This window comes from Lagenorhynchus albirostris, chromosome 3, assembly GCF_949774975.1.
Source record: "Lagenorhynchus albirostris chromosome 3, mLagAlb1.1, whole genome shotgun sequence".
Classification (NCBI taxonomy): Eukaryota; Metazoa; Chordata; class Mammalia; order Artiodactyla; family Delphinidae; genus Lagenorhynchus; species Lagenorhynchus albirostris.
The window spans coordinates 158,375,435-158,401,154 of NC_083097.1; the positions used below are offsets into that span (position 1 = coordinate 158,375,435).

The 25,720-nt window shown below is 48.1% G+C and overlaps 1 protein-coding gene across 1 annotated transcript; it reads left to right on the plus strand.

The window, feature by feature from the left end:
• Positions 1–1,101: 1,101 nt before the first annotated feature.
• On the plus strand, positions 1,102–23,782 carry TMEM38A (transmembrane protein 38A). Its single transcript, XM_060144656.1, has 6 exons — positions 1,102–1,283; positions 16,607–16,763; positions 17,022–17,206; positions 19,492–19,579; positions 21,298–21,415; positions 22,195–23,782. Exons 1-6 carry the CDS (start codon positions 1,160–1,162, stop codon positions 22,420–22,422), a joined length of 900 nt encoding a protein of 299 aa, XP_060000639.1. The 5' UTR covers positions 1,102–1,159; the 3' UTR covers positions 22,423–23,782.
• Positions 23,783–25,720: the final 1,938 nt, after the last annotated feature.

Here is a 25,720-nt window from a genome sequence, read left to right on the forward strand (position 1 = left end):
GGTCCCCCTAATTACCCAAACAGCAGGATGTCCCCGATCATTGTTACTGCCGGAGCGTCCGTCCGAACAGGAAGCGGAAGCCTCGGGAAGGGAGGGGAGAGGAACACGAGCCGACCAATCTCGAAGCAGCTCTAGAAAGGGCTGGACCAATCAAAGACCAAGGCCGGCAGGGTCCCGTCTTCTGCAGGCCAAGCCCCCTAAAGAAAGAGCGAGCGCCGCTCCTTGCTAGGAAGGCCTGGGGAGGGTAACCAAGAAAGGGCGGGGCGGCATCATGACGTCACCCAGGGGCGGAGCCATCTGGGGGCAGGGTTGGGTAACGGATTGGAAGCTTTTCGCGCATGCGTGAGAGACCAGCCAGCCAGAGCACTAGTCTTCTGCTGGGCTGGGCTCTCGGATGCAGCTTCTAGAGAAACGGTGCCCCCTGATCACTGAAATGCATAGGGGAATGAGTCCTGATGCAGTGGGCTCTACCGGGCATGGACGCCCCGACTGTTGCATTCCAAAAGGGCCTCCTCCTGGGCCCCACGGAAGGCGGGATCCCCACTAGGCAGGCACTACCCGGGGCGGGGGTCCCGACTGAGCGGTTCCCTAGGAGGACGGGATTCCTTGCGCGGCACAGAAGTCATGATTTACAGAGGGCTGGGATCATGACAGCTCGATAGAGGACGGGGGTCCTGACCGAATGGACCCTATGGGGCACGGGAGTATGTGGTTCACAACTGATCTGGTCCCACGGGGGATGGAGGTCCGGATCCAAGGGCTCCACAGAGAACTTGGGTGCTGATCAGCCCCACAGGAACGCGGTCCTGATTGGTCCGTCCCGCCTGGGTGGGCTCCGTGAGGAACGGATCCCGCCCCCCTCCAAGGACAGATCCCCTGTCCAACTCACACTCCACGGGGACCCCGCACCCCGCCTGGCTGGGCTGAATGGGGTCGTGATGGCCCGAGGGACAGTGTGGGACATTGGACCGACAGGCCTCCATGGGACTGGAGGGTCCCACCACCCGCCCCAAGGCCAGCCAGCGGTCGCCCCTCCTCTTCGCGGGGGCAGGGTTAGGGGCGGCGCCTGGCGGGCGGGGGCGGGTCCAGTGGGGGGGGGCGCAGTTGCAGGCGACTGGACTCACCGGGCCGGGGGCTGGGGTGGGACCCGGCGGGCGCCATGGAGCTGCTCTCGGCGCTGAGCCTGGGCGAGCTTGCGCTCAGCTTCTCGCGGGTGCCCCTCTTTCCTGTCTTCGACCTTAGCTACTTCATCGTCTCCATTCTCTACCTCAAGTATGAGCCAGGTGAGCCTGGGCCGGAGGCTGGAGAGGACTGGCATTCCGGGGCGAGGGACGACGGTTTACCCAGGGGTCTGGAGAAGGGGAAAGGCCTGAATCGTGGGGGAAGAGTCCCAGGGACCGGTTTGGGGAAACAGGCAGGTGCTGGGATCATGGGGTTCTCCCATACGGGGCCGGACAGAGGGGAGAGACAAGAGAGAGGGCAAGGCGAGAAGCTCCTGAGATTGTGGCGCTGGGGGAGGGGAAGCAGATGCAGGCTGGAGGAAAGGAAAGGAATGTGATTGCTCAGAGGAGAGGGAACAGGTGCTGGGGAGGATGCAGGGAGAGAAGGTCAGGGGTCCGAGCAGGGTACGGTCGCAGGAACTTGGGCGAGGGGCGTAGGTCGTGGTGAGGGCGCAGGCGGGTCGGCTCTGCTGGCCTGGCCAGACGTCCTAGCTGCCCGCAGCCGTGACCTCCCTCCTTGCCCTTGGAGCGGGGAGCCAGAACGGCAGCTGAGTGTCTATATAAGGGCCGGCAGTGCTGGGAGCTGTGATCAGGTTCAGAGAAAGTGACACCGGTGCCCCTTCCCCGCTGTGGCCCTGGGGCAACCTCCTCTCCCTTTCCCTGGGCCAAGGCTCTGCTGGATCTCGGAGCCCAGAGGGAATTCTTCCAGGTCTGGCCCGGATCCTTTTCACTTACTGAGCAGTACTGGCCCTAGGGCAGGATGATTTGGGGTCAGCCTCCTCCCACCAGCTCCAGACCCTCATGGAGAATCGCTGGGGGGAAAACCCAGCTTCTTGGATTGTTTTTTTTTTTTTTTGAACCATTTTTTTAAATGATGGTAAATGGCTTCCTTAGAATGCATTCTATTTTTATACAAGGTTCTGGGAGTGTTTCTTGTTCATCTCCTAGTATTTTAATAATTCTAGCACACCAGCAAACTAAATGGACAGTAGAATTTAGCTTTAGAAAAGACCAATCACCCGAAACTTTGTGATCTTTTCTCGCACTTAGATGTAAATTATCACTATATTCTCTGGAAGTAGCTTTTTTAAAGATGATAAAAATAGGTGTTTGTGTATATTTAAAAAAGAAAGAAAAACGAACTGAAAAGCCCAAAGGAAAAAGGGGATAGTTACAGTTGACATGGTGGCCACCATTCCAGACCTCACTTCTCTGCATTTATACCCCTGTAGTTACGGATGTAAATGCACAGTCTTATGCAAATAAGATCATACTCTGCCTGGCAAGTGTTTTTGTTCCATTTTATTTTAGTTCGTCCACATGCCAGAGTCTATTTCTTTAAAGGCTCTTCTGAAAAGCAGTTACTTTGCAAAGCAAAATAAGCTTTGTATTATCTTAGCCTGAACATGGGGCTGTATTTCCTGTCTGCAGATGAATTCCTGGTGGCTCAGGCCAGTCCCCTGGGCAAGTACAGAACCTAGCACACATTGGGAAATCGAAAATTGTGAAGGGCAGCAGCCCAGTAGGGATGTAGGACACAAGTCTCGGAAGGAAAGAGGTCTCTGGGCTGGCTGGGAGCATGCAGAGGGGTTGGGATATTTCTGCTGGAGTCACAGAGTAAATCACCTGAACTTGAAGGACTGCAGCCTGAAGATTCCTGAAGGCTGAAAGGGTTCAGTGGTTCTGAACCCCAGCAGCACATTAGAGGCTCCTGGGGGTTCTTAAACCCCCATCTCATCTCCACTCCAGACCAATAGAATCAGAATATCTGGGATAGGGCCCTGGCATGCTCGTGTTTCAAGCTCCCCTCCCCCAAGGATGCTATATGCTGTCAAGGTTGAGAACCCCCTGGTCTGATCAACATTCAACTCCCTCCTTTCATAACTGGGGAAATAGGAAATAGAGGCTAAGCTAATTTACATACACAATGAGCCTGTGGTCCCAGGGCTGGTAGATGACAGCCTTGGAATTCGAACCCCGGTCTGCTTGATCACAAGAATCACTGCGATTGCTCTGGGGTACTTGCCTACCCTTAGAAAAGGGAGGCATTGGACTTAGCTGTTAGTCCCCCAGTTTGGTATTCCTGCTAAGCCTCTCTAAAAGTTTCTTCTCAGAATCTGTGTGCTGATTGCAGGACCAGTTACAGAATATGTGTGACCCCTTGTACAGAAATTAAGAATTTTGTGAACCTGAGAGCCAAGCTGGCTTTAAGGGATAATCTTCAAATTGGGAGTCAGTTCTGCTTCTCACAGTGAGTAAACACCAGGCTGGTTGCTTTGCTTACATGAGCTTCAGTTTGCTCATCTGTGAAATGGGTTCATTGGTAAAATAATCCTGGACTCCCTTTCCTGGCTATTGTGAAGATCTATTGAGAACTTTGTCAGTAGTCAGATCTAAGGCACTTGTGAGAGGTAGTAGAATTATTTGTAAGGCATGGGGCAATGTGTTTTCCAGGATGCAGGCATTTTCTGGGTCAGACTTTTGTGAGAATCCTGAATGAGGATGAAGCACAAAGTGTGGTCCTCAGGTGAACAGCATCTGTGGCCCCTGGTTAAGAAATGCAGCATGCCAGGCTCCCCACCAAGACCTGCTAAAACAGACTCTGCATTTGAACAAGATCCCTGTAAGCATACTAATGTTTGAGAAATGATGGGCTAAAAGAGGCTGGAGCTCCTTAATAGGAAAGGGAGGGCCAGGTCTGGCTCACCTCTAGGACCCTTAGCTCTATGCAAGAAGAAAGAAAGAAGTCGTGGATGCTGGCGGCATGATTGAAGGAATGAGTGAATGAATGATTAAATGACAATCCTGGCTACCTTAAGCCCTGACCCATGCAAAGAGCCTTCCAGACCAGTGGTTCTCAAGTATGGCTACACATTAGAGTCACCTGGGGAGCTTTTAAGACTCTTGTTGTCCAGGTAGCACCCCTTTATCATTAGAATCAGAATCGCAGGGGGTGGTACCATCATCAGTATTTTTTAAAGTTCCCCAGATGAGAACCAACTCTGCACCAGTGTTTCCCAACCTCAACACTAATGACAGAGACAGATCATTCTCTGTGGCAGGGGCCGTCCTGTGAATTTCAGGATCTTTTGCAGCATCCCTGGCCTCAACCCACTAGATGCCATGAGCATACCCCAGCTGTGACAAACAAAAATGTCCCCAGGGAATTTCCTGGCGGTCCAGTTGTTGGGACTCCGCACTCTCACTGCTGAGGGCCTGGGTTCAATCCCTGGTCGGGGAACTAAGGTCCCACAAGCCATGTGGTGGGGCCATAAAAAAAAGAAAAAAGTGAAAAAAAAAATGTCCCCAGGCATTGCTGGTGTCCCTGCGGGGGGACACACTTACCCCCACTTAAGACTCACTGATCTAGACTGAGTCTCAAACCCTAATGCTTCCAAGGGCCAGGCAGGTCATATATGGAAAACAATAAGACAGCCAGGTGAGGACCGTCCCCAGGTGAGATCCAGCCATGTGCATCTCTCCCTGATTGGGGCTAGAACCAGCAGAACTAATTTTTCAAGGGAAGCTAGAAATGTGATTTGTAGCTCCCTATGTTTATATGTTAGCTATTTGAACATGTCTTTTCTTTTTTAAAATTAATAGACAGTTTTTTAGAGCAGTTTAGGTCCACAGCAAAGTTAAACTGAAAGTAGTTTCCATATACTTTGACTACCCACCCACACCAACCTCCCACACAGCCTCCACCACCATCAACATTCTGCACCAGAGTGGAAACATTTGCTATAGTCCATGAACAAACATTATTGTCAACACCATTATTGTCCTATTACCATTATTATCAGGTATTATCAACATCATTATCAACTAAACTCTGCAGTTGACATAAGGGTTCCTTTGTGTTGTACGTTTTATGGATTTTAACAAGCGTATAATGACATGTATCCATCATTGTAGTATCATGCAGAATAGTTTCACTACCCTGAAGCTCTACCTATTCATGCCACCCCCCCCTTTTCCCTCCCCAAACCCCTGACAACCTCTGATCTTTTCACTGTCTTCATAGTTCTGCCTTTTCCAGAATGTCATAGAGTTGGAACCATACAGTATGTAGCCTTTTCAGACTGGCTTCTTTCACTTAGCAAGATAACATTTAAAGCTCCCCTATGTCTTTTCGTGGCTTGGTAGCTCATTTCTTTTTAGTGCTGAATAATACTGCACGATACAGATGTTCCATGGTTTAATTATTCACCTATTGAAAGACATGTTGGTTGCAGTTTGAACATTTAAAAACTACGGTGGGAGCCAAAGAGAACTGTTCCTTGATCTCTGGTTTGAACTATAAGCTTTTTGAGGGTTGGGGACTGCTCACCCTCCAGCCTTTTGAGGAGGGGCTACTATTCCATTTTACAGTGGGGGAAACTGAGGAAGAGAGCTGAGCACAGAGGCTTGGGAGAGGGTGACTTTCTTAGAGAAACTCTGTGAACACACTTCCTATGTTTGGACCTCACACTAAACAGCGCAGAATGGCAGCAGTGCTAAAAGTGCCCTGGGAAACCTTCTAGCACTTCCTGGCCATCCACAGACAGGACACCGACCCCCAGAGAGGGAATGTTGTGGAGCCCGTCACAGGTCAGAACGAGGGTCCTGATAGGGGTTTCTTCCTTCCTCCTTAGGCAGACCTGATTTTTATAAGTCCATCCACTAAAATTTCCACCCACAGGTACTTTCCATTTCAGTTCAGTTCCAGAAATAACTCTCATATAATTGTTAAACACTAAGCAATTTCTTTTCATCTTCTCAGATGCCCTCTGAAATGAATGATAGCGCTGGGTGACCAACTCGCCCACATTCGCCCGAGACAAGCACCCAAAGTCCCAGAAACCCCTCAGCCCCAAGCAAACCAGGACAGTTGGTCACTCTAGACAGCATCCTCATTCTACACATGACTAAACTGAGGCCCAGGTAGGGGAGTGAGCAACCAGACTCACCCAGTGAGAGGGGAGTGCTTTGGTGGCAAACCTGGAATTGAAACCCACATTCTGCTGCTTCTGGGTGCTGCCCCAAGTACTCAGCAAGAGAAACCAAAAAGAAGCATGGCAAAGGGAAAGAGCCAGGGGGCAGTTTCTTGACCACTGCCTTGCTGTGGATCCTTGGGGTAGGGCATCCCCACCAGCCTCAGTCTTCTCATCTGTAGCAATGGGTAGACTCATCCCGTCCTTCTAGGGTTGCTGGGAGGGTATTGATAATGAAAAGAAGCTCACAGACGTAGAAAACAAAATTGTGGTTGCCCAAGGGCAAGGGGGGCAGGGATAAAATAAGAGTATGGGAGTAACAGATACACACTACGGTATATAAAATAAACAACAAGGGTTTACTGTATAGCACAGGGAACTATATTCAATATCTTGTAATAACCTATAATGGAAAAGACTCTGAAAAAGTATACACAGACAACGTATAACTGAATCACTTTGCTGTACACCTGGAATTAACACAATATTGTAAATCAACTAAACTTCAATTTCTTATTTTATTTATTTATTTGGCCACACCACGCAGCTTGTGGGATCTTAGTTCCCCAACCAGGGATCGAACCCAGGCCCTTGGCAGTGAAAACACGGAGTCCTAACCACTGGACCACCAGGGAATTCCCTTCAATTAAAAAAAAATGCATAATGATGATAATACGCAGAGCACTGAATCATCAATATAACTTGGTGGAGGGAGTGCTTTCATTCTCCCTTTGACAACAGAGGAAACAGGCTTGCGGGGAAGAGGGGGCGAGGGGCGGTTATTTGCCCAAAGCCATGCCAGAGTGAACAGCAGAGCCAAAACCCAGGTGTGTGACTTTTCTACCAGGCCTCACTCATAGTGAGGAGCCTACTTGGTTCCCGCAAAACCCAGGCTCCCATCCCCACCCCCACCCTCCCTGGCCTTATGGTCCCAGAGGGCACAAGAAAGACCCTGGAAAGAATTCAACCCCTGGGGGTTATTTTTAGTTGCAGAGGTATCCATTTCTGCAAAACATGGGTGCCTCACCTGACCCGGCCCCTGTAGGACCCACCAGCTGCTCTAAAGGATTAACTCTCAGCTGGCGGCGTTTTAAATAGATGCCCCAGAGGAGAAAAGAGAGCATTCGGCTTCATAATGGAGGAACTTGGTAGATGTTGAGACTCAGGATAACCTCGAGGGCGGGGAGAAGATGCGCTTTGGGCTTGTGACTCCAGGGTGAGATTGAGGAGGGAAAATTTGATTCCAACCTCTACTAGGAGTTGGGCAAAGAAGGGATTAGGGTTCCCACCTGACAGAAGGAAAGAGCTGGAGAAAGAAAACAATGATTTGTCCAAGAACACGTGGTTAGTCAATGGGGGTGGTAAAGAGAAAGGGAAGAATGTTGCTGACTTACTCTGAAACAACTTTTATGAGACGTGTTTCCTGATTATAAAATGTATATGCAAGAAAGTGGATAAATAACTTGCAATCTGTTCCTATGATGGAATACTATACAGCAGTGAAAATGAATATTACCCTTGAAAATATTGTGCTCAGTGAAAGAAGCTAGATGCCAACGGCCATGTCTTATGATCCCACCTATATGTAATGTATAAGTTCAAGAACATTTTTATCACTTCCAAAGGAAGCCCTCTCCCTATTAGCAGTCACTCCCCATTTCCCCCCTCCCCCAGTCCCTGGCAACCATTAATCTGCTTTCTGTCTCTATGGATTTGCCTGTCCTGGACATTTCATAACAATGGGATCATGCGTTATGTGGCCTTTTGTCTTTGGCGTCTTTCACTTAGCATGTTTTTGAGGTTCATCATGTTGTAGCATGTATCAGAACTTCATTCCTCTTTAAGGCTGACTTGTATTCCATTGTGTGGATGGACCACATTTAGTTTATCCATTCATCTGTTGATGGACATTTGGGTTATTTCCACCTTTTGGCAACTGTGACTAGTGCTGCTGTGAACATGAGCATGAGTCTTCCAGAACCTAGTGATGGGTTCTCGTGCATAGGGCAGCATGGTACCATGCTGCCTACCCTAGGCTATGAGACCTCCTGTTCCTGGACCCCCATCCACAGCCATCAGAGAGGGGGCAGGCAGTGAGGGGCCCATGAGGGGGCTTGGTACAGACTGTGGAGCCTAGTGTGATGAGGCGGGAGAGCACCCCAAGTCCTTGCTTATCAGCTTTAAGGGCACCCTTGTTTTTTTGCAGTTATGGTGATTAAATATTTCAAACATACAGAATAACTATCCCCACTGACACCTCCGTACTCTCGCCGTACACAGACTTACCAGATGTGAATGTAGATTTGCTTCAGATCTGGGTTTTCTTGTTGTTGTTTTTTTAAAGAAATAGTGGCAGGCAGAGCTAACCCCATCTGTTCCTCTCCCTCCCTCTCTAGATGTGACCACTGCCCTAAAGGCAGCCTATATTCTTCCCATGCCTGTATGTATACCTTTACCACTGTTTATGTATCTATGAACTGCATGGAGCATTTTGTGTTGTTTTACATATATACATAAAATATACATAAACATAATCATTTTGCAATCTAACCTTTTGACTCAGCAATAACGTTATGGGATTTATCCATGTTGATACATCTAGAGCAGGGGTTCTCAGCCAGAAGGGAATTTGTTCTCAGGGGATACTTGGTAATATCTGGAGACATTTTTGGTTGTCACAACCAGGGTGGGGGTGGGCTACTAGCCTCCAATGAGTGGAGGCCAGGGATGCTGCTTGACATGCTGCAGTGCACAGGATGGCCCCCGCTGCAGCAGAGGATGATTCTGCCCCATACATCAGCAGTGCTGAGGGTGAGGAGCCCGGATCTAATTCATTTTTAAATATCTCCTCTGCGATATTCCATTTTGCGTGACTCTACTCCCTCACTAAGAAACAGTAGACTCCACTTTTCTCCTGTTGTAACAGTATGGCAGTGAAATCCCCCTCCCCATGTCTCTTTGCCCACATGCACTAGTTTCTTTTGAGCAAACAGTGAGGAGCAGAATTGCTGGGGCACAGGCGACTCACAGCTTCTGGCTTCCTCAGTATTGTCAGATTGCCTCCAAGCTGGTTATGCCTGTTGACCCTCCCAACTGTGTGTGTACAAGGGAAACCTGGGCTTTTTCCCTCTGGAGGAGGGGCAGATAGTCCCCTCCCCACTTCTCTGTGAGGTTGACAGACTTGAGAAGAAGGCAGCTCCCTCTATGGAGTACAGTAGACTTCATGTTTCTTTCCCCAACACGGGCTTAGAACATTGGACATCAAACCCAGGAAAGAGGCTTGGATGCCATGTTGAAAGGTGTGGGGTCTGTGTGGCCCTGGCCTGGTCACTTGCTTTGCTGGATATCCAGCCCATGCCGACCTGACCAGTATATCTGGCATTGAGTGCCCCTTAGCTCTTAGGTTTCCTCTCTCCTCCCCCTTCCACCTTCTCCCATGCTCTCCCTTTGCCTGGATCATCTTCACCCCTCCACCCCCGTCCTCTAGGAAATCCCTGCTCATTGTTCAGATCTCAGCTTCAGTGCCACTTCCTAAATGAAGTCTGACCTCCTCAGCTGGGACAGTTCCCCAATTAAACCCTTCAAAGCACCATGTGTCTCTCCCTTATGAGGTTTAACCTTCATTTGTGGGATTATTTAACCACGTTGCCTCTCTACCACACTATGGGCCCCACAAAGGTAACGCCTGAACCAGCTCTTGCTTATGGCTGCATCCCCAGTGCCTAGCAAGAGCCCAGCACATGGTCAGAGCTCAAAAATACTCACTGAATGCCTGGGTGATCTTGGGTAAGCCATTGACCTTGGGGAGACTCTGTTGCCTCATCTGTCAGATGCTATGTTAATTTCCTAGGGCTGCCATAACAAATGACCACAAACTAGAGGGCTTAGAACAACAGAAATTTATTCTCCACAGTTCTGAAGGCCAGAGTTCAAAGTCAAGGTGTCTGGTTCCTTCTGGAGGCTCTAGGGGAGGATGCTTCCATGCCTCTTTCCTGGTTTCTGGTGTCTTCCGGCAATCCTTGGCATTCCTTGGCTTCTACATACATTACTCCAGTCTTTGCTTCTGTCTTCATATCGCCATCTGTATGAATTTCCTTTGGCTGCCATGATGAAGTACCACAAACTGAGTGGCTTAAAACAGAAATGTATTGTCTCACCGTTCTGGAAGCTAGTAATGCAAAATCAAGGTGTCAGCAGGGCCATGTTCTCTCTGATGGTTCTGGGAAGGAATCTTTCTATGCCTCTTCCTAGCTTCTGGAGGTGGCTAGCATCCTTGGGTTCCATGGCTTGTAGATGCATCCCTATAGTCTCTACCTCCTTGTTTATTTGGCCTTCTTCCCTGTGATATGTCTCCTCTTATAAGGAACACCAGACATTGGATTAAGGCCCACCTAATGACCTCATCTTAACTTAATTACATCTGCAAAGACCCTATTTCCAAATAAGGTCACATTCACAGATACCAAGGGTTAGGACTTAAACATATCTTCTTGTGAGTTCAACTTACAACACCTTCTTCTTTGTGTCTGTGTCTCCTTTTTTTGTCTTTTATAAGAACACTCTCATTGGATTCAGGACATACCCAGATGCTCCAGGATGATCTCATCTCGAGAGCCTTACCTTATTTGCATCTGTAAAGACCCTATTCCAAATGAGGTTTTGAAGGACATGAATTTGGGGTGGGGGGTGTCCCTCCTATAACTCACTATAGGCAGGGATATCGATCCCTACATTACCTGTGGTTGAAAGCCTGGGCTCTGACGCTGAAGCCTTGAGGATGGTGTGAAGGTATGTAGTTGCCTGGGACACAATAGTAACTCAATTAAAAAAAAAGAAGTAACTCAATAAATAAAGGGAGCAGGGGAAGTTGTTGTTATGATGTAACCAAAAGTGCCCAACACAACCTCAGTGCCTAGGAGTGTTCAGTCCACATTTGCTAGAATGTAACCTCCATGTGGACAGTTCTTTCACTAACAATTATTTATTGAGTAACTACCATGTATCAGGCACAGTGCCAAGCACACGGGGTCAGGGGAAGGGGGTGGTTCAGCAGCAGATAAGACTGATAAGGTCCCTGTACTCACGAAAGGATTAAGATCAAGTCAACTTGTTGAGTGTATCAATAGTATATACAGGTATTTATGTCAGTAGCTTCACACTTAGTACACAGCATAAAGAGGCCAAGCATTCAGATTTGACACTTTAGAGACAAAAGGCATCCAATCTCTAGAAACAAAGAGAAACTTTCCCCCCAAACTCCCAAAACCTGAACTAATTATTTCTTTTGATTAGCCTTTTGACTAATAGATTACATATTGTAAGCTTGTCATCTCACATCCACACTGAGTAGAGTTTTCATTGGATTAAGTAAATTGTTCATTAAAGAGAGGCACTGGGGAATACTACTTGGCCATAAAAAAGAATGAAATAATGCCATTTTCAGCAACAGGGATGGACCTAGAGATTATCATACTAAGCAAAGTAAGTCAGAATGAGAAAGACAAATACCATATGATATCACTTACATGTAGAATCTAAAATATGACACAAATGAACTTATCTACAAAACAGAAAAAGACAGATGTAGAGAACAGACTTGTGGTTGGCGGGGCGGGGGTGGGGGGTGGGGGAAGGGAAGGTGTGGGAGTTTGGAATTAACAGACGCAAACTGTTATATATAGGATGATAAACAGCAAGGTCCTACTGTATAGCATATATAGCACAGGGAAGTATATTCAATATCCTGTGATAAGCCATAATGGGAAAGAATATAAAAAATAATGTTTATATATGTATAACTGAATCACTTTGCTGTATAGCAGAAATTAACACAATATGGTAAATCAACTATATTTCAATAAAATAAAACTTAAAAAATAGAGTCATTGGTACCAGCTCTGGCTGTGAGAGCTAAGTAGCTGTGTCTTATGACTTAATTCTAAATTCATTCTCTGGAAAATGAAACTAGTGGGGGAGGGAAGGAATCAAGATGATGAAATAAGTTGTCACATCAGGAGACACCCAGGTTCCAACTCAGGGGTGTGGCTATAGAAGATTAGGACAATAGTAGCATAAAGATAGAACCTAACTATCTCAAAAGATTCAAAAGAATTTGTCCATTTCTTCCTTTTGAATCTTTTGAGATAGTTAGGTTCTATCTTTATGCTACTATTGTCTTAAGATGCAGATCTACTAGAGAATGGACTTGAGGATATGGGGAGGGGGAAGGGTAAGCTGGGACAAAGTGAGAGAGTGGCATGGACACATACACACTACCAAACGTAAAATAGATAGCTAGTGGGAAGCAGCCGCATAGCACAGGGAGATCAGCTCGGTGCTTTGTGACCACCTAGAGGGGTGGGATAGGGAGGGTGGGAGGGAGGGAGATGCAAGAGGGAAGAGATATGGGGACATATGTATATGTATAACTGATTCACTTTGTTATAAAGCAGAAACTGACACACCATTGTAAAGCAATTATACTCTAATAAAGATGTTTTAAAAAAAAAGATACAAAAGACTTAAGTGTGTAGTATAAAGTGTATTTGACTAATAGACATTAATCCTGTACCTCTAGTGTTTTTTGTAAACGTGTTTTTAAAGAACTAGACCCCCTGCCTTCATTTTAATTTGGGATCTTAAAATACAGTTTATCTTGAAAGAGTTTAAGACTCATAAGAAATTGCAAAAATGGGTTCTTTTTTTTTTTTTTTCCTGTGGCCATGCCACAGCTTGCAGGATCTTAATTCCCCAACCAGGGATTGAACCCCTGGCAGTGAAAGTGCTGAGTCCTAACCACTGGACCACCAGGGGAGTCCCAGAAGTTGCAAAAATGGAGCAAAGTGTTTTCAAGTCCCCTTCACCGAGCTTCCCCCAATGACAGCATCTTACCTAATGGTAGCTCATTATTTAAACATGAAAATTGGCGTCAGAATAATACCATTAACACCAACTACAGACTTTATTCAGCTGTTTTTACATGCACTTTAAAAAATATAATCCTTTGAAATTTTATCACATGTGTAGATTGGAGTAACCACCACCACGATCAGGATTACAGAATGGTTCTGACACTCCAGAGAAACTCCCCTGTGATGCCCCTCTATAGTTAGATCTTCCTTTGAACCCTAACCCCTGGTAACCACTGATCTGCTCGCTGCCACTCATCACTATGGTTTTGTCACTTGGAGAATGTTATATAAATGGAATCATACGCAGTATGTAACCTTCTGAGATTGGCAGTTTTCGCTGAGCGTTACACCGTTGAGATCTGTCTGGGTTGTTTTGTGTATCCCTGGTTTGTTCCTTTTTCGTTACTGAGTAGTGTTCCATGGTACAGATGTACCATGGTTTGTTTATCCATTCACCCATTGAAGCCATTTGGGTTGTTTACAAATAAAGCTGTTATGAATATTTGCATGCACGCCTGTGTGAATACCAGGTTCTCCTTTTCAAACAAAATCTTATGCCGAACTCTGAGATGAAGCAGTAAACGAAGTTGTGCTCTGGTTGAAACAGGGGAGGAAGACCCAGGACATACTTGCTTGGTTTCTCCTTTGCCCCTGCAAACCCTCACGGTTCCCAGGAACACAGTTTGAAAACCATTGCTCTTGGGAGCCCATCCTCTCAGACCATGGAGGTCTTGGGTTATCAAGGCTGCAGGATGTCAGGACATGGGCCAGTTCATTCCCCTATCTCTGTGGTGCTCAACTTTGTTGCACAAAGGAATCACCTAGGAACATTAAAAAAATCCACAAGCCCAGCCACATCCCACACCGACAAACCGAGACCCTCTGGGATGGGAAGCAGGCATCAGGTGTTTGTAAAGTCCCCAGGTAACGGATGTACAGCCAGGTTGGAAACCAATGCACTGAGCCATCTTCCTTAGGTGTGGGGTCCCTATTTCTGTTCGCTAAGTTAGTCCAGTGTTTTGCATTTTCTTGCCTTGGGTTTATAAGAAGACTCAATTTAGTATCATTTATGAATGTTTATCCTCAGTTGCAGAAACTGTGAACTGTTACATTTTTTTTCTTTGTTATCCTTTTATTTTTTAACAGCTTTATGGAGATGTAATTCATACACCACCCAATTCACCCATTTAAATCATCCCATTCACTGGTTTTTAGTATATTCACAGAATTGTGCAACTATCTCCTCCAAGCTGGATCCTCTAGCTTTTACCCTCCCATCTCCCCCATCCCCTCCAGCCCTAAGCAACAATTAATCTACTTTCTGTTTTTCTATGTGAAAAATTGAATAAAGTACCAAGACCAAAAATGGGGTGGAGTCCACAGAGTGGTGAGAGCCCAGAGTCGGGAGTGACGGGCTCAGTAGAGCAAGGAAGCCTTCCTGGAGGAAGTGGCATTTGTGCTTGGCCATTTTTGCTTGTGTCTTTGTTCTTTCCATGCTGCTAGCATGGGATGCCCTCTCTCCCTCCTCACCCTGTTAGTTTAATTCTGCCTTCAAGGACTCCGTTATCCAGCTTTGCTCATTGCTCTTTCTACACCGTTCCTCACATGTGGGCATGCCCTGCACTGTCCCCTTCGGTACCAATACCTGGTGACTTCCCTCTGCACTGATGGCTCTCCCCCAGCAAGATAGGGCTCCGGAGCTCTTCAGCTCCACCTTTCAAATTTCTTCTATGCCTTCCTATCTGGGGCCAACCAAAGCTCTTTACTCAGCAAATGAACATTCTCCATAAGAGCACAACTTAACAACAGAAGGACAACCCAATTTTTAAAAAAATACACAAAAGACTAGAATAGATATCTCCCCAAAGAAGATATAGGAATGACCAATAAGCACATGAAAAAGTACTGAATATCACTGATCACTAGGGAAATGCAAATCAAAACCACAATGAGATATCACCTCATACCCATCAGCATAGCTATTCCTAAAAAACAGAAAACAACAAGTATTGCTGAGGAGGTGGAAAGGTTGGAACACTTGTGCATTACTGATGGGAATGTAAAATGGGGCAGTTGCTGTGGAAAACAGTATGGAAGTTTCTCAAAAAATTAAAAATGGAATTAACATTTGATCCAGCAATTCCACATCTGGAATATACCCCAAAGAATTGAAAGCAGGAACTCGTGCAGATGTTTGTATGTTCATGTTCTTAGCAGCACTATTCTCAATAACCAAAAGGTGTAAGCAACCCAAATGTCCACTGATGGCTGAATGGATATGTAGAATGTGGTAGATCCATCCAATGGAATATTATTTAGCCTTAAAAAGGAGAAAATTCTGACACATCTTATGACATGGATGAACTTTGAGGACATTATGCTAAGTGAAAGAATCCAGTCATACAACAACAAATACTGTATGATGCCACTTACATGAGGTCTATAAAGTAGTCAAGTTCATAGAGACAGAAAGTAGAGTGGTAGGCGTCAGGGACTGGAATGAAGGAGGAATGGAGAGTTAGTGGGTTTTTTGGCTGCGTTGGGTCTTCGTTGCTGCACGTGGGCTACCTCTAGTTGCAGCGTGCGGGGACTACTCTTCGTTTCAGTGCACGGGCTTCTCACTGCGGTGGCTTCCCTTGTTGCTGAGCACCGGCTCTAGGTGCACGGGCTTCGGTAGTTGTGGCGCACGGGCTCTAGAGCGCAGGCTCAGTAGTTGTGGCGCACGGGCTTATTTGCTCCATGGCATGTGGGATCTTCCCAGACCGGGGCTTGAACCTGTGTCCCCTGCATTGGCAGGCGGATTCTTAACCACTGCGCCACCAGGGAAGTCTGAGTTAGTGTTTAATGGGGACAGAGTTTCAGTTTTGCAAGGTGAAAAGCTCTGGAGATGGATGATGGGGATGGTTGCACAATAACATGAATGTGCTTAATGCCACTAAACTGTACATTTAAAATGGTTAGAGTGGTACATTTTATGTATATTTTACCACGCACACAAAAATTTTTTAAATAAGGATAGACCAAAAGTACAGGTATAAGCTTATAGGGATCTTGGCATCAGCCCAAGGCAGGAGTAGCTGCCTCAAAGCTTTCCCAACTGCGTGTTGTCCTGTCTCTTCAAGCTTCAGTCTCCTCATGGGGATAATAAGAGTGATCACTTGGCTGCAGTTATCAATGAAGATTTAATGTCCTTCCTATAAATGCTAAACCCAGTGTCTGAGACCTGGGAATGCTTGCTAATGAGCTGGTGTTATTGTTATTGCCACCTCTCTGAGCTTGGAGGAAAGAGCCCCAGCCTGGTTCTGCCTTCTCTCTGTGTGACCTCAGACATGTGTGCACCCTCTCTGAGCCTTGCTTCTTCCTCTGAAATGGGCAAACTGCAAGGCATTGCGTGGGCACTCTCTGAGGGCAGCTGAATTAGGATGGGCAGAACAGAGGGCATAAAGGGTGAAGCATGTCCCAGATGCCCTGGTGATGGTGGGGGATGCCCCATGCCCCTCAGGAGCAGTCGAGCTGTCCCGGCGCCACCCCATGGCATCCTGGCTGTGTGCCATGCTGCATTGCTTCGGGAGTTACATCCTGGCTGATCTGCTCCTCGGGGAACCCCCGGTCGACTACTTCAGCAACAACTCCAGCATCCTGCTGGCCTCAGCAGTCTGGTAGGAATCACTGGTCTGGCGGGATGTGGGAGAGCAGAGCAGGCGGGCAGGGTGACCCTGCCACCTGGGATTGGGGAGGCGGGAGGTTGGAGGAACTAGAACCCACCAGCACAACCTCCACAGTGGTCCTGACCCATCACTTTCCACTGCCCAGCTGTCCTAAGCCCGGCAAGTGAGAGCGAGGGTCTGGACACAACCTCATCTCCGAGGGGCCCCAGGGTCTGTCTCCCCCTGAGGCTTGGCATTCTCTCCCCAAAGGTACTTGATTTTCTTCTGCCCCTTGGACCTCTTTTACAAGTGTGTCTGCTTCCTGCCGGTGAAACTCATCTTCGTGGCCATGAAGGAGGTGGTGAGAGTCCGCAAGATCGCCGTGGGCATCCATCACGCGCATCACCACTACCACCACGGGTGGTTCGTCATGATCGCCACTGGCTGGGTCAAAGGTAAACAGGGCCATGATGAGAACAATGGAAAGGCACCCCAGCTGAGAACCCCTGTTCAGTGGGACATATCGGGCACCCCAGCTGGCACAGCCATTGCTCTGGGCTAAGGGATGTCAGGACAGCCTCCTCATCAGTAGACACCTTTAGGGTAAATGAGAAGATTCTTCCAGAAATTTAACGATCAAAGGTAAATAGGACAACGAGGCAATGACAGCTGATGTCTCTAGAGCAGGATTTCTCAACTGTGGCCCTACTGATGTTTGGGGCTGGACCATTCTCTCTGGTGGAGGCCATCCTGTGCATCGTAGGATGTTGAGCAGCGTCCCTGGCCTCCACCCACTAGATGCCTGTAGCACCTACCAGTGTGACGACCTAAATTGTCTCTAGACATTGCCAGATGCCTCCTAGAGAGGAAATCATACCCCTGTAACTACAGAGGTTCTTACGCTTTGTGGACTACAGCCCTTTTATCAGCCCAGAAAAGCCTACAGACCCTTTTCTGTTTTTTAAATGCATAAAGTAAACTATATAGGAGAATAAAGGAAGCCTGTTATTTTAAAGTAGTTATAAATTTTTAAAAAAATATGCTGTAGTAGCTTTATCCATCTTTCCTAGTGATTAAATAGCAGACCTTACAGTGGCTCCTAGTAACTCTCAGACTTTTGAAGTGGTGTTGAGCACAAATGATATTTTGAAACCACCATCTGCAACAATGGGAATGTGAAAAGAAAAACATCCATGAATTCTGTTGGTGACAGAATCACAGACTTGCAAATCCTGCTGAGGTAACTGCCTCCCCTCATGATGGAAGGAAAGGCTGGATTTCAGTGAGGGATGTGACAATGAAGATGTAATTCTGTTTCCTGTCTGGGTTCATAGACTCCAGGTTAAGATCCCTGACCCAGGGCAAGTTTTGAGTTGAGGCCTTTGTGCATCTTTTCTCATTTGATCCTTAAGACTCTCCTTTAGGAGAAGGCTAACATCATCTCTTTTTACAGAGGAGGGAAATGAAATGACATGCCCAAGGTCACATGGCTATGGGGACACAGCTGGGTTTGACTCCAAGTCCTCTGAATTCAACATCCACTCTCCTAACAGCTTTGGAGCCCTCCTTTTTATCCTCCTCCATTTATGCTAAGAGGTAGACCAAGATAGACTTTGAGACAAAAAAAATATTACTAAAAATATAGAGGGACAGTTTATAATGTTGGGTCACTCCACTAAGAAGATGTAACCATTATAAACATACGTGCACCTAAAAACAGAGCACCCAAATACATAAAGCAAAAGTAGAGGGAAGTTAAAGGAGAAATAGATAATTCAACAGTAACAGTTGCAGTGGTGGACCAAGGAGTAAAAGGAAGGCAGGGAAAGAAGGCTTGAGCAGGTGCTAAACGCCACTGGGCACCGAATCCCTGCTTCCTGCTCACCAAAGTGGGTACCTCCCAAATGCCTGGGTCTAGAATCATCCTCCATTGAGTCAGAGTATCCTCAGTACCACTGACATTTACGGCTGGATCATGCTCTTTGGTGGGGGCTGTCCTGTGCATTATAAGGTGTTGAGAAGCATCCCTAGCTTCAACCCATTAGTTGCCAGTAGCAGCCCCCTCCCCAGTTGTGACAACCAAAAATGTCTACAGATACTGCCAAATGCCTCCTTGGGGGCAAAGTCATCCAAGATGCAAACCCCTGGTCCAGTGGTGCCTATCAGGCATCCCAGTTAGCACAACCACTCCTGGAGTGGGCGTCCAAGCCTCTTTAGCCAATACATTTGGGGTAAATGGGAAGATTCTTCTAGAAATTTAACCAGAAATCTTGACATGGGTCTCATTCTCTCTCCAGGAAGCCTGTACTACAGAGCAAATTCCCCAGGGGTATGACATGCCTTCCAGAGGGCAAGTGGCTTGAAAAAGGTTGAAAGCTCAGAACCCAGAGAGAAGAGAGGCTGGGGGTGGGGAGCCCTCTGGAAGCCTCATGCACAGCTCAGGGTCCTGGATTGGGAGCATCAGGGCAGACAACCCAGATTTGTCCAAGACATACCTTGCAGGTGGGATATGACCTCGATTACTTCATGCTGGTTTTGCTCCAAATGTGCTGTGTGACCCTCAGCAAGACTGTCCCCTCTCTGGGCCTCAATTCCCCCACCTGCAACTGATGATCATACACCCCAGGCTCAGTATCCCTCTGGAGGAGACTCCAGAAGCAAGAAGCTGCTTCCTTGGGAATTCAGCCAAGAACAGGGAGCTGGAGGTGGCGGGCTTGTTTAGAAGTACCCTGTCCCATAGGCTCTGGTGTCGCCCTCATGTCCAACTTTGAGCAGCTGCTCCGAGGGGTCTGGAAGCCAGAGACCAACGAGATTCTGCACATGTCCTTGTGAGTATCCCATCCTCCCTATTGCCTGGGCCTGACCCTGGGTTGGATACTTCTGGTAACTTGGAAGTCTCAGCCCCTGATTCTCCTTTCAGAAGCTTCCAGAGACCATGGCTGGGGGACCCCGGAGGTAGAGCCCTAACACTACCTAGGGGACAGGGGCAGGCAACGTTGCAGGGTGATGAGGCACTTGATTTGGGTTTTGAAGAGTGAATAAGAGTTTTCTGGCAAAGAGGGAGCTTCTGGACAGAGGCCAGCACCTCTGCCAACTCTCAAGTCAGAAAAAGAGCAACGATTCTGCCTGGTTCTGCAGGGTCAGGGTACAGATTGTGGGTGGGAAGTGAGGGATTCAGGATGTAGAACACAGAGCGTGGGTGAGGAGTGTGGCTGCGGCTAAGTGGGGAACATTGGGCAGGGCCAGATGGCAACATACAGGACTCAACCCAGGACCCCACAGGGCATTTAGCCTAATACATTTTTAAAAGACCTAAAGGTTCAAGCTAGTTAAATTTTCTCCCAATCTACAATAACGCTGTTGCCATTAAAATATGACAACATTAAAAGGCTCACCCATATGCCAATGAAAACTAGCTTCCATTTCATATGTTGGAAAACATAACTTTATCTCACTTTATGCCCATGAGAGGTCTGTTCCCACACTCAGCTCATGGACAGGGAAATGGGGGCTTAGACCCTTGTGTCCCTTGCTACTAAGAGGGCAAGTGGCTTCCCCTCTCAGATTCTGTTTCTGCCTCATCAGCTGAGTGTGAAGGCGCCATCACACACATAACCCTCTGACCCTGGCTCCTGGTGCGTGCTTTGGAAATATCAGGTCGAATTATCATCATTAAGTACGTGCAGTGAGCGACAGACTTCAGAAACAGAAGTCACTGGTCTGTCTTCTGCAACAAGTCAAAATATCGGAAGCCTATTCTTCAAGGAAGAAAAGGAAAATTAAGAAGAACTGTGTGTTGTAATCTCACCTTCTGGGGGAGTGCACTGTTCAGAAATCCCCAAGACCACCCTCAGGTCTGACAATTTGCTAGAAGGACCCATAGCGCTTGGCCAAGCCATTATACTTAGGATTATAGTTTATTACAGATTAAAATTGGCAAAGGTAAAGACATGTGGGGCAGCATCCAGGGAGAGACCAGGCGCAAGCTTCAAACTGTCCTCTCTCAGTGGAACTGTGTGGACAGCACCTGTTTCTCCCAGCATCCATGTGTGACTGTATGCGTTGAAGATTGCCGACCAGTAGTGCTCCCCTGAGCCTTGGTGTTCAGGGGCTTTACTGGGGCTTGGTCACACAGACATAGCTGACTGCCTGCATGGCTGACCTCAGTCTCCAGTCCCTCCAGAGGTTCAGCTGATACCATGTGGCCCAAGACCCCACCCTAAATCACACCATTACCGTCTGGTATGACCCCAAATCCCCAGGTAAACAAAGACACTCGTATCAGGCAGGACATTCCCAGGGCTTAATGGATACCTTCCAGGGGCAGGGAAAAGGAGAGACCTCTTTTGGGGCCAAGGTAGCTCTTTACTGTACAGGGAGATCCCCCGTCATCCATGTCACATGGGCACCTTCTCACCATGCACTCTGGAGAAGCTGGGATGGGTGCTGGGACCAGCATGGGGTGGGCAGAGAAGGGGGCCTGGGACAGTGGTACAGGGGCCTGAGCCATGCAGAACCTCCCAGTAACCACAGCTACCTCCTCCAGCCCCACCAAGGCCAGCCTGTACGGAGCCATCCTCTTTACCCTCCAGCAGACCCGCTGGCTCCCAGTGTCCAAAGCCAGCCTCATCTTCATCTTCACCATGTTCATGGTATCCTGTAAGGTAAGCCTTCCTGTCCTGACGCCAACCCAAACCTCCCAGGCTGAGGTTAGGGAGCTTAGACTCATGGCCTTGAGTGTCTGGGGAAAGGACAGCCCTAAGGTCAAGGGGTGGGGAGCTTGTCAGTAGGTTCATGCATGGGAGAAGGGTATGAGAAGATTAGTGTCCAGCAGGTGGGGATGGCGGTGAGCAGAACAAGGTCTTCCAGGCAGAGGGCCCAGCAGGGGCAAAGGCCAAGATGGGGGCAGGAGTGTACGGAGTCTGTTTGGAGTATCAGGGCCTTGTGCCTCGGGCATGGAGAGCGGGCTGGACCAGGAATGGTGCTGGTCTGACCCTCAGGCCTTGAGTTAGGGTCACCCCCTACCCAGGAAAGGTCTTCTGGGGCCCTGCACTCTTCCCTCCCCGTGGAGCTGAGGGACTTCGCTGCTGGCTCCCCGGGAAGGGACCACAGGCCATCGCATAGGGAAAGGGAGTGAGCGACCCCAAGCCAAACACAGCTCCTCTCTGAGCCCAGGTGTGTGTGTGGGATACTCCTGGGGAAAAGGTGACCAACTGTCTTGGTGTGCCTGGGTTTTTAGCACTAAAATCTCGCCTCCCAGAAAACCCAGGACACTTGGTCACCTTCTTAGGGGTGCATGCAGCCAGAAGGCTGGGTCTGGGCTACCTCTGCCCTTCACCTGGCTGACCTTCTCCCTTTTTCCCCCCCAACCCCCCACTTTGCTTCTGCCTCATCCTCCCTCTGGCTCTGCTGCCTCTCCTGTCCCTCTGCCACACCACCTCAGGTGTTCCTGATGGCCACTCACTCCCACAGTTCCCCTTTTGATGTTCTGGAAGGCTACATCTGCCCTGTGCTGTTTGGGTCGGCCTGGGGGAGCGACCATCACCATGACAACCACGGTGGATCCCAGGGCGGCAGTGGGCCCGGCCCCTCGCACTCAGCCCTGCCCACCAAGTCCAAGGAGGAGCTGAGTGAGGGCTCCAGGAAGAAAAAAACCAAGAAGGCAGATTAGAGGGCAGCCCTGGGGGCATTCAGGGCACCAAGGAGAGGACCCAGACCCAGGACCCGGGCTCAGTTCTCCCCTCTCCAGGCCTCTACTTCGCCATCTACAAATTGGAGCCATTAGCCCCCCCTCCAGGGCTGATGCGGGGGTTAAATGAGATATGGAGGTGAAGGGCATTTGTAGGAATGGGGGGGTCCCTTTCTCTTTCTGCCAGGTCCCCATAGAGTTACAGCTTTTGTGGGGGGGAGAGTTCACAGAATCCCAGCAGCAGCTCCAGCCGGAAACCCTGGCCGTTATGTTCTTGGTTCTATTATTTCCTCTAAAATTACACCTTGACTCCAAAAGAATTTCAAGCCATGTTGAGGCTCACTCATTTGACGGACGTTATACTAAGGGTCTGCTGTAAGGTAGCTGCTGTGATTTCCACGTCTCTTCTTGCCGACTTCTCCTGGACATCCCTGGGCAAGTTGCCTCCTGCTCTGAGCCTCGCGTGCCCCATCTATATAGTGGCTCCTCACCCCATTCTGTATGCAGGGGCTGATGTGAGGCTGGACGTGAACCAGATTTCTAAGCTCAGAAGCACAATGTAGGAGGGGAGGCCTTGGTGGATGTTCATTGTGCGTAAAAATGGCTTTGCATTTTAGATCTTTTGTGTTTGTGGACTGGAGAACCCCACAAGTTACTTGGCACAAAGGAGGCCTTCAGGAGACATGTCTAAGCCAGACTTGAGAGCATGGAGGGTGGGGAAGGCTTGTTCTCATCCTTGGCTTCAGGTTGTTCCTAAACCAAAGAAATGCAGCTGGCTGGTCAGGGGTTCCAAGATCTGGCTCTGTCCAGGGGCTCCAAGAACTCACGGTTGGACCTGGGAAGCTCCATGAGACCTCCCTCATGCTGTCATCCTTCATTGCCACTCACTGAGTCATTCAACAAACACATGCCTACTATGTGCCAAACCTTGTGCTGCTGCTAGACAGGCTGGGAACTTGATTCAGGGTGTGCGAGGGGGATGGGAGCTGAGCACCCCTCCTGGCCATCTTCATCTCAGCCTAGGTCACCAGGACATCTGAGAGGGTAGGTGGGTTGGGCATGGCCAGTCTCAGATGGGGTTGGGGCCCAGACCAGGCCAGCTTGGGGCTGCCCTTTGTACACGATGCTGAGAGCATGCTCAGGGCATCAGCCTGCAGCTGTGTCAGAGTGGTGTGGGATTGTTGGGGTTCCAGGTGTTGCCCAGCTATTGGGAAAGTGCCTTGATCTGGTGATGCCTTGGAGCTAGGTGGGTCCTGAGGCTGTAGGGCCCCCAAATTCCTCCTTTTGCATGTCCATCAAGGCTCAGCGTGAAGGGTCAGCAAATAAATTTGTTGTGAAAGAACCCTGATGGCTTGTCTGATTCATTCTTGCTCTTTTGGCCTCACGGCACAGTGGGAGTCCTGCGAACTTAGAGACGCATGGAGTCTCCAGGAGAATGAGGCTCATGGCAGCCCTTGCTCACCAGTGGGAGATAGAGGCAGTGGGTGAAGTCTGCGGGGCTTGGAGTTAAGCAGAAATGGGTTTGATCCTCACTCTGCCATTGACAGGTCATGGGGCTTCCCCTTCTCTAAGCCTGTTTGCTTCTTGGGAAAAAGAGGATGATGATTATCACTGCCCTTCAAAGACAGGTGGGAGGATTAATGGGAGTGGTTGGGATTTGCAGCTAAGAGTCTGTGCAAAACCCTGTTAAAGAATGAAAGTCAAGCCACAGACTGGGAGAAAAATCTTTGAAAATCACACATCTGATAAAGGGATTGTATCCTGCGTATGTAAGGAATTCTCAAGACTCAATAATAAGAAAACAGCTCAACTTAAAAGGATTTGAGTGGACACTTTGTCATAGAGAATATACAGATGGTATAGAAATAAGCACATGAAAGATGCTCAACATCCTTGGCCATTGGGGAAACGAGTGGGAAGACACCACTTCACGCCCACTAGGAGAGCTAAGAGTAAAGAGACTGACCATACTAAGTGCTGGTGAGGATGTGGAGCAAATGGAAATCTCATACATGGCATGTGGGAATGGAAAACAGTGCAACCACGTTGGAAGACAGTTCAGCAGTTTCTTAAAAAGTTAAACAAAAGTTAAGACAGTTTGGCAGTTTCTTAAAAAGTTTTGTATGACCCAGACATTCCACTCAGGTATTTATGTGCCCAAGAGAAATGAAAATATGTGTCCACACAAAGACATGGACACGGGGCTTCCCTGGTGGCGCAGTGGTTGAGAGTCCGCCTGCCGATACAGGGGACGCGGGTTCGTGCCCCGGTCCGGGAAGATCCCGCATGCCGCGGAGCGGCTGGGCCCGTGAGCCATGGCCGCTGAGCCTGCGCGTCCGGAGCCTGTGCTCCACGGCGGGAGAGGCCACAACAGTGAGAGGCCTGCGTACCGCAAAAAGAAAAAAAAAAAAAAAGGTGAATGGGAACTTCCCTGGTGGTGCAGTGGTTAAGACTCCATGCTGCCAATGCAGGGGGCTGGGATTTGATCCCTGGTCAGGGAACTAATATCCTGCATGCTGTGCAGTGCGGCCAAAAAAAAAAATTTGAATGAATAGTACTCAGCAATAAGAAGGAACAAACTATAACATGAATGAGCCTCAAACGCATCATGATGGTGAAAAGAGCCATACAAAAGAGTATGCATATGGGATGATGCCATTCATATAAAATTCTAGAAAAGGCAAATTCACCTGTAATAACATCTGATCAGTGGGTGTTCGGGGAGAGAGACGAGACAGGTGCTGGGGTAGAAGGGATGGCAAAGAAGCAGAAGAAAACTTTGGGTGATGGATGTCTTCACCCTCCTGATTGTGGTGATGGTTTCACGGGTCTATATACATGTCACAACTTATCAAATTGTATAGTTTAAATCTGTGCAGTTTATTGTATGTCAATAGTATTTCAATAAAGCTGTAAAAAAAAACTTAAGAAAAAAAACTCGATAAAAATTGGGCAAAAGATTTGAACAGACAGTTCACCAAAGAGAATAGATGTATGACAAGTAATCACATGAGATACACATTAAATCCATGATAAAATGCCACTGAAGTATCTGTTATAGGCCGAATTGTGACACCCCCCGACCCCCATTTTGGGAGTTGGAGTTAATGAAGTGATTAAATTCAAAAGAACTCTTTAAGGTGGACCCTAATCCAGTATGATTAGTGTCCTTATAAAAAAGGAGATTAAAACACAGACATACACAGAGAAAAGACCATGTGAGGACACAGGGAGAAGATGGCCATCTACAGGCAATGGAGAGAGGTCTCAGAAGAAACCA

Coding starts and splice junctions, on each gene's coding strand:
- TMEM38A (XM_060144656.1), top strand. CDS start 1,160: ATGGAGCTGCTCTCGGCGCTGAGCCTGGGCGAGCTTGCGCTCAGCTTC. Junction 16,764..17,021: donor CTGCTGGCCTCAGCAGTCTG/GTAGGAATCACT, acceptor CTCTCCCCAAAG/GTACTTGATTTTCTTCTGCC. Junction 17,207..19,491: donor CGCCACTGGCTGGGTCAAAG/GTAAACAGGGCC, acceptor CCTGTCCCATAG/GCTCTGGTGTCGCCCTCATG.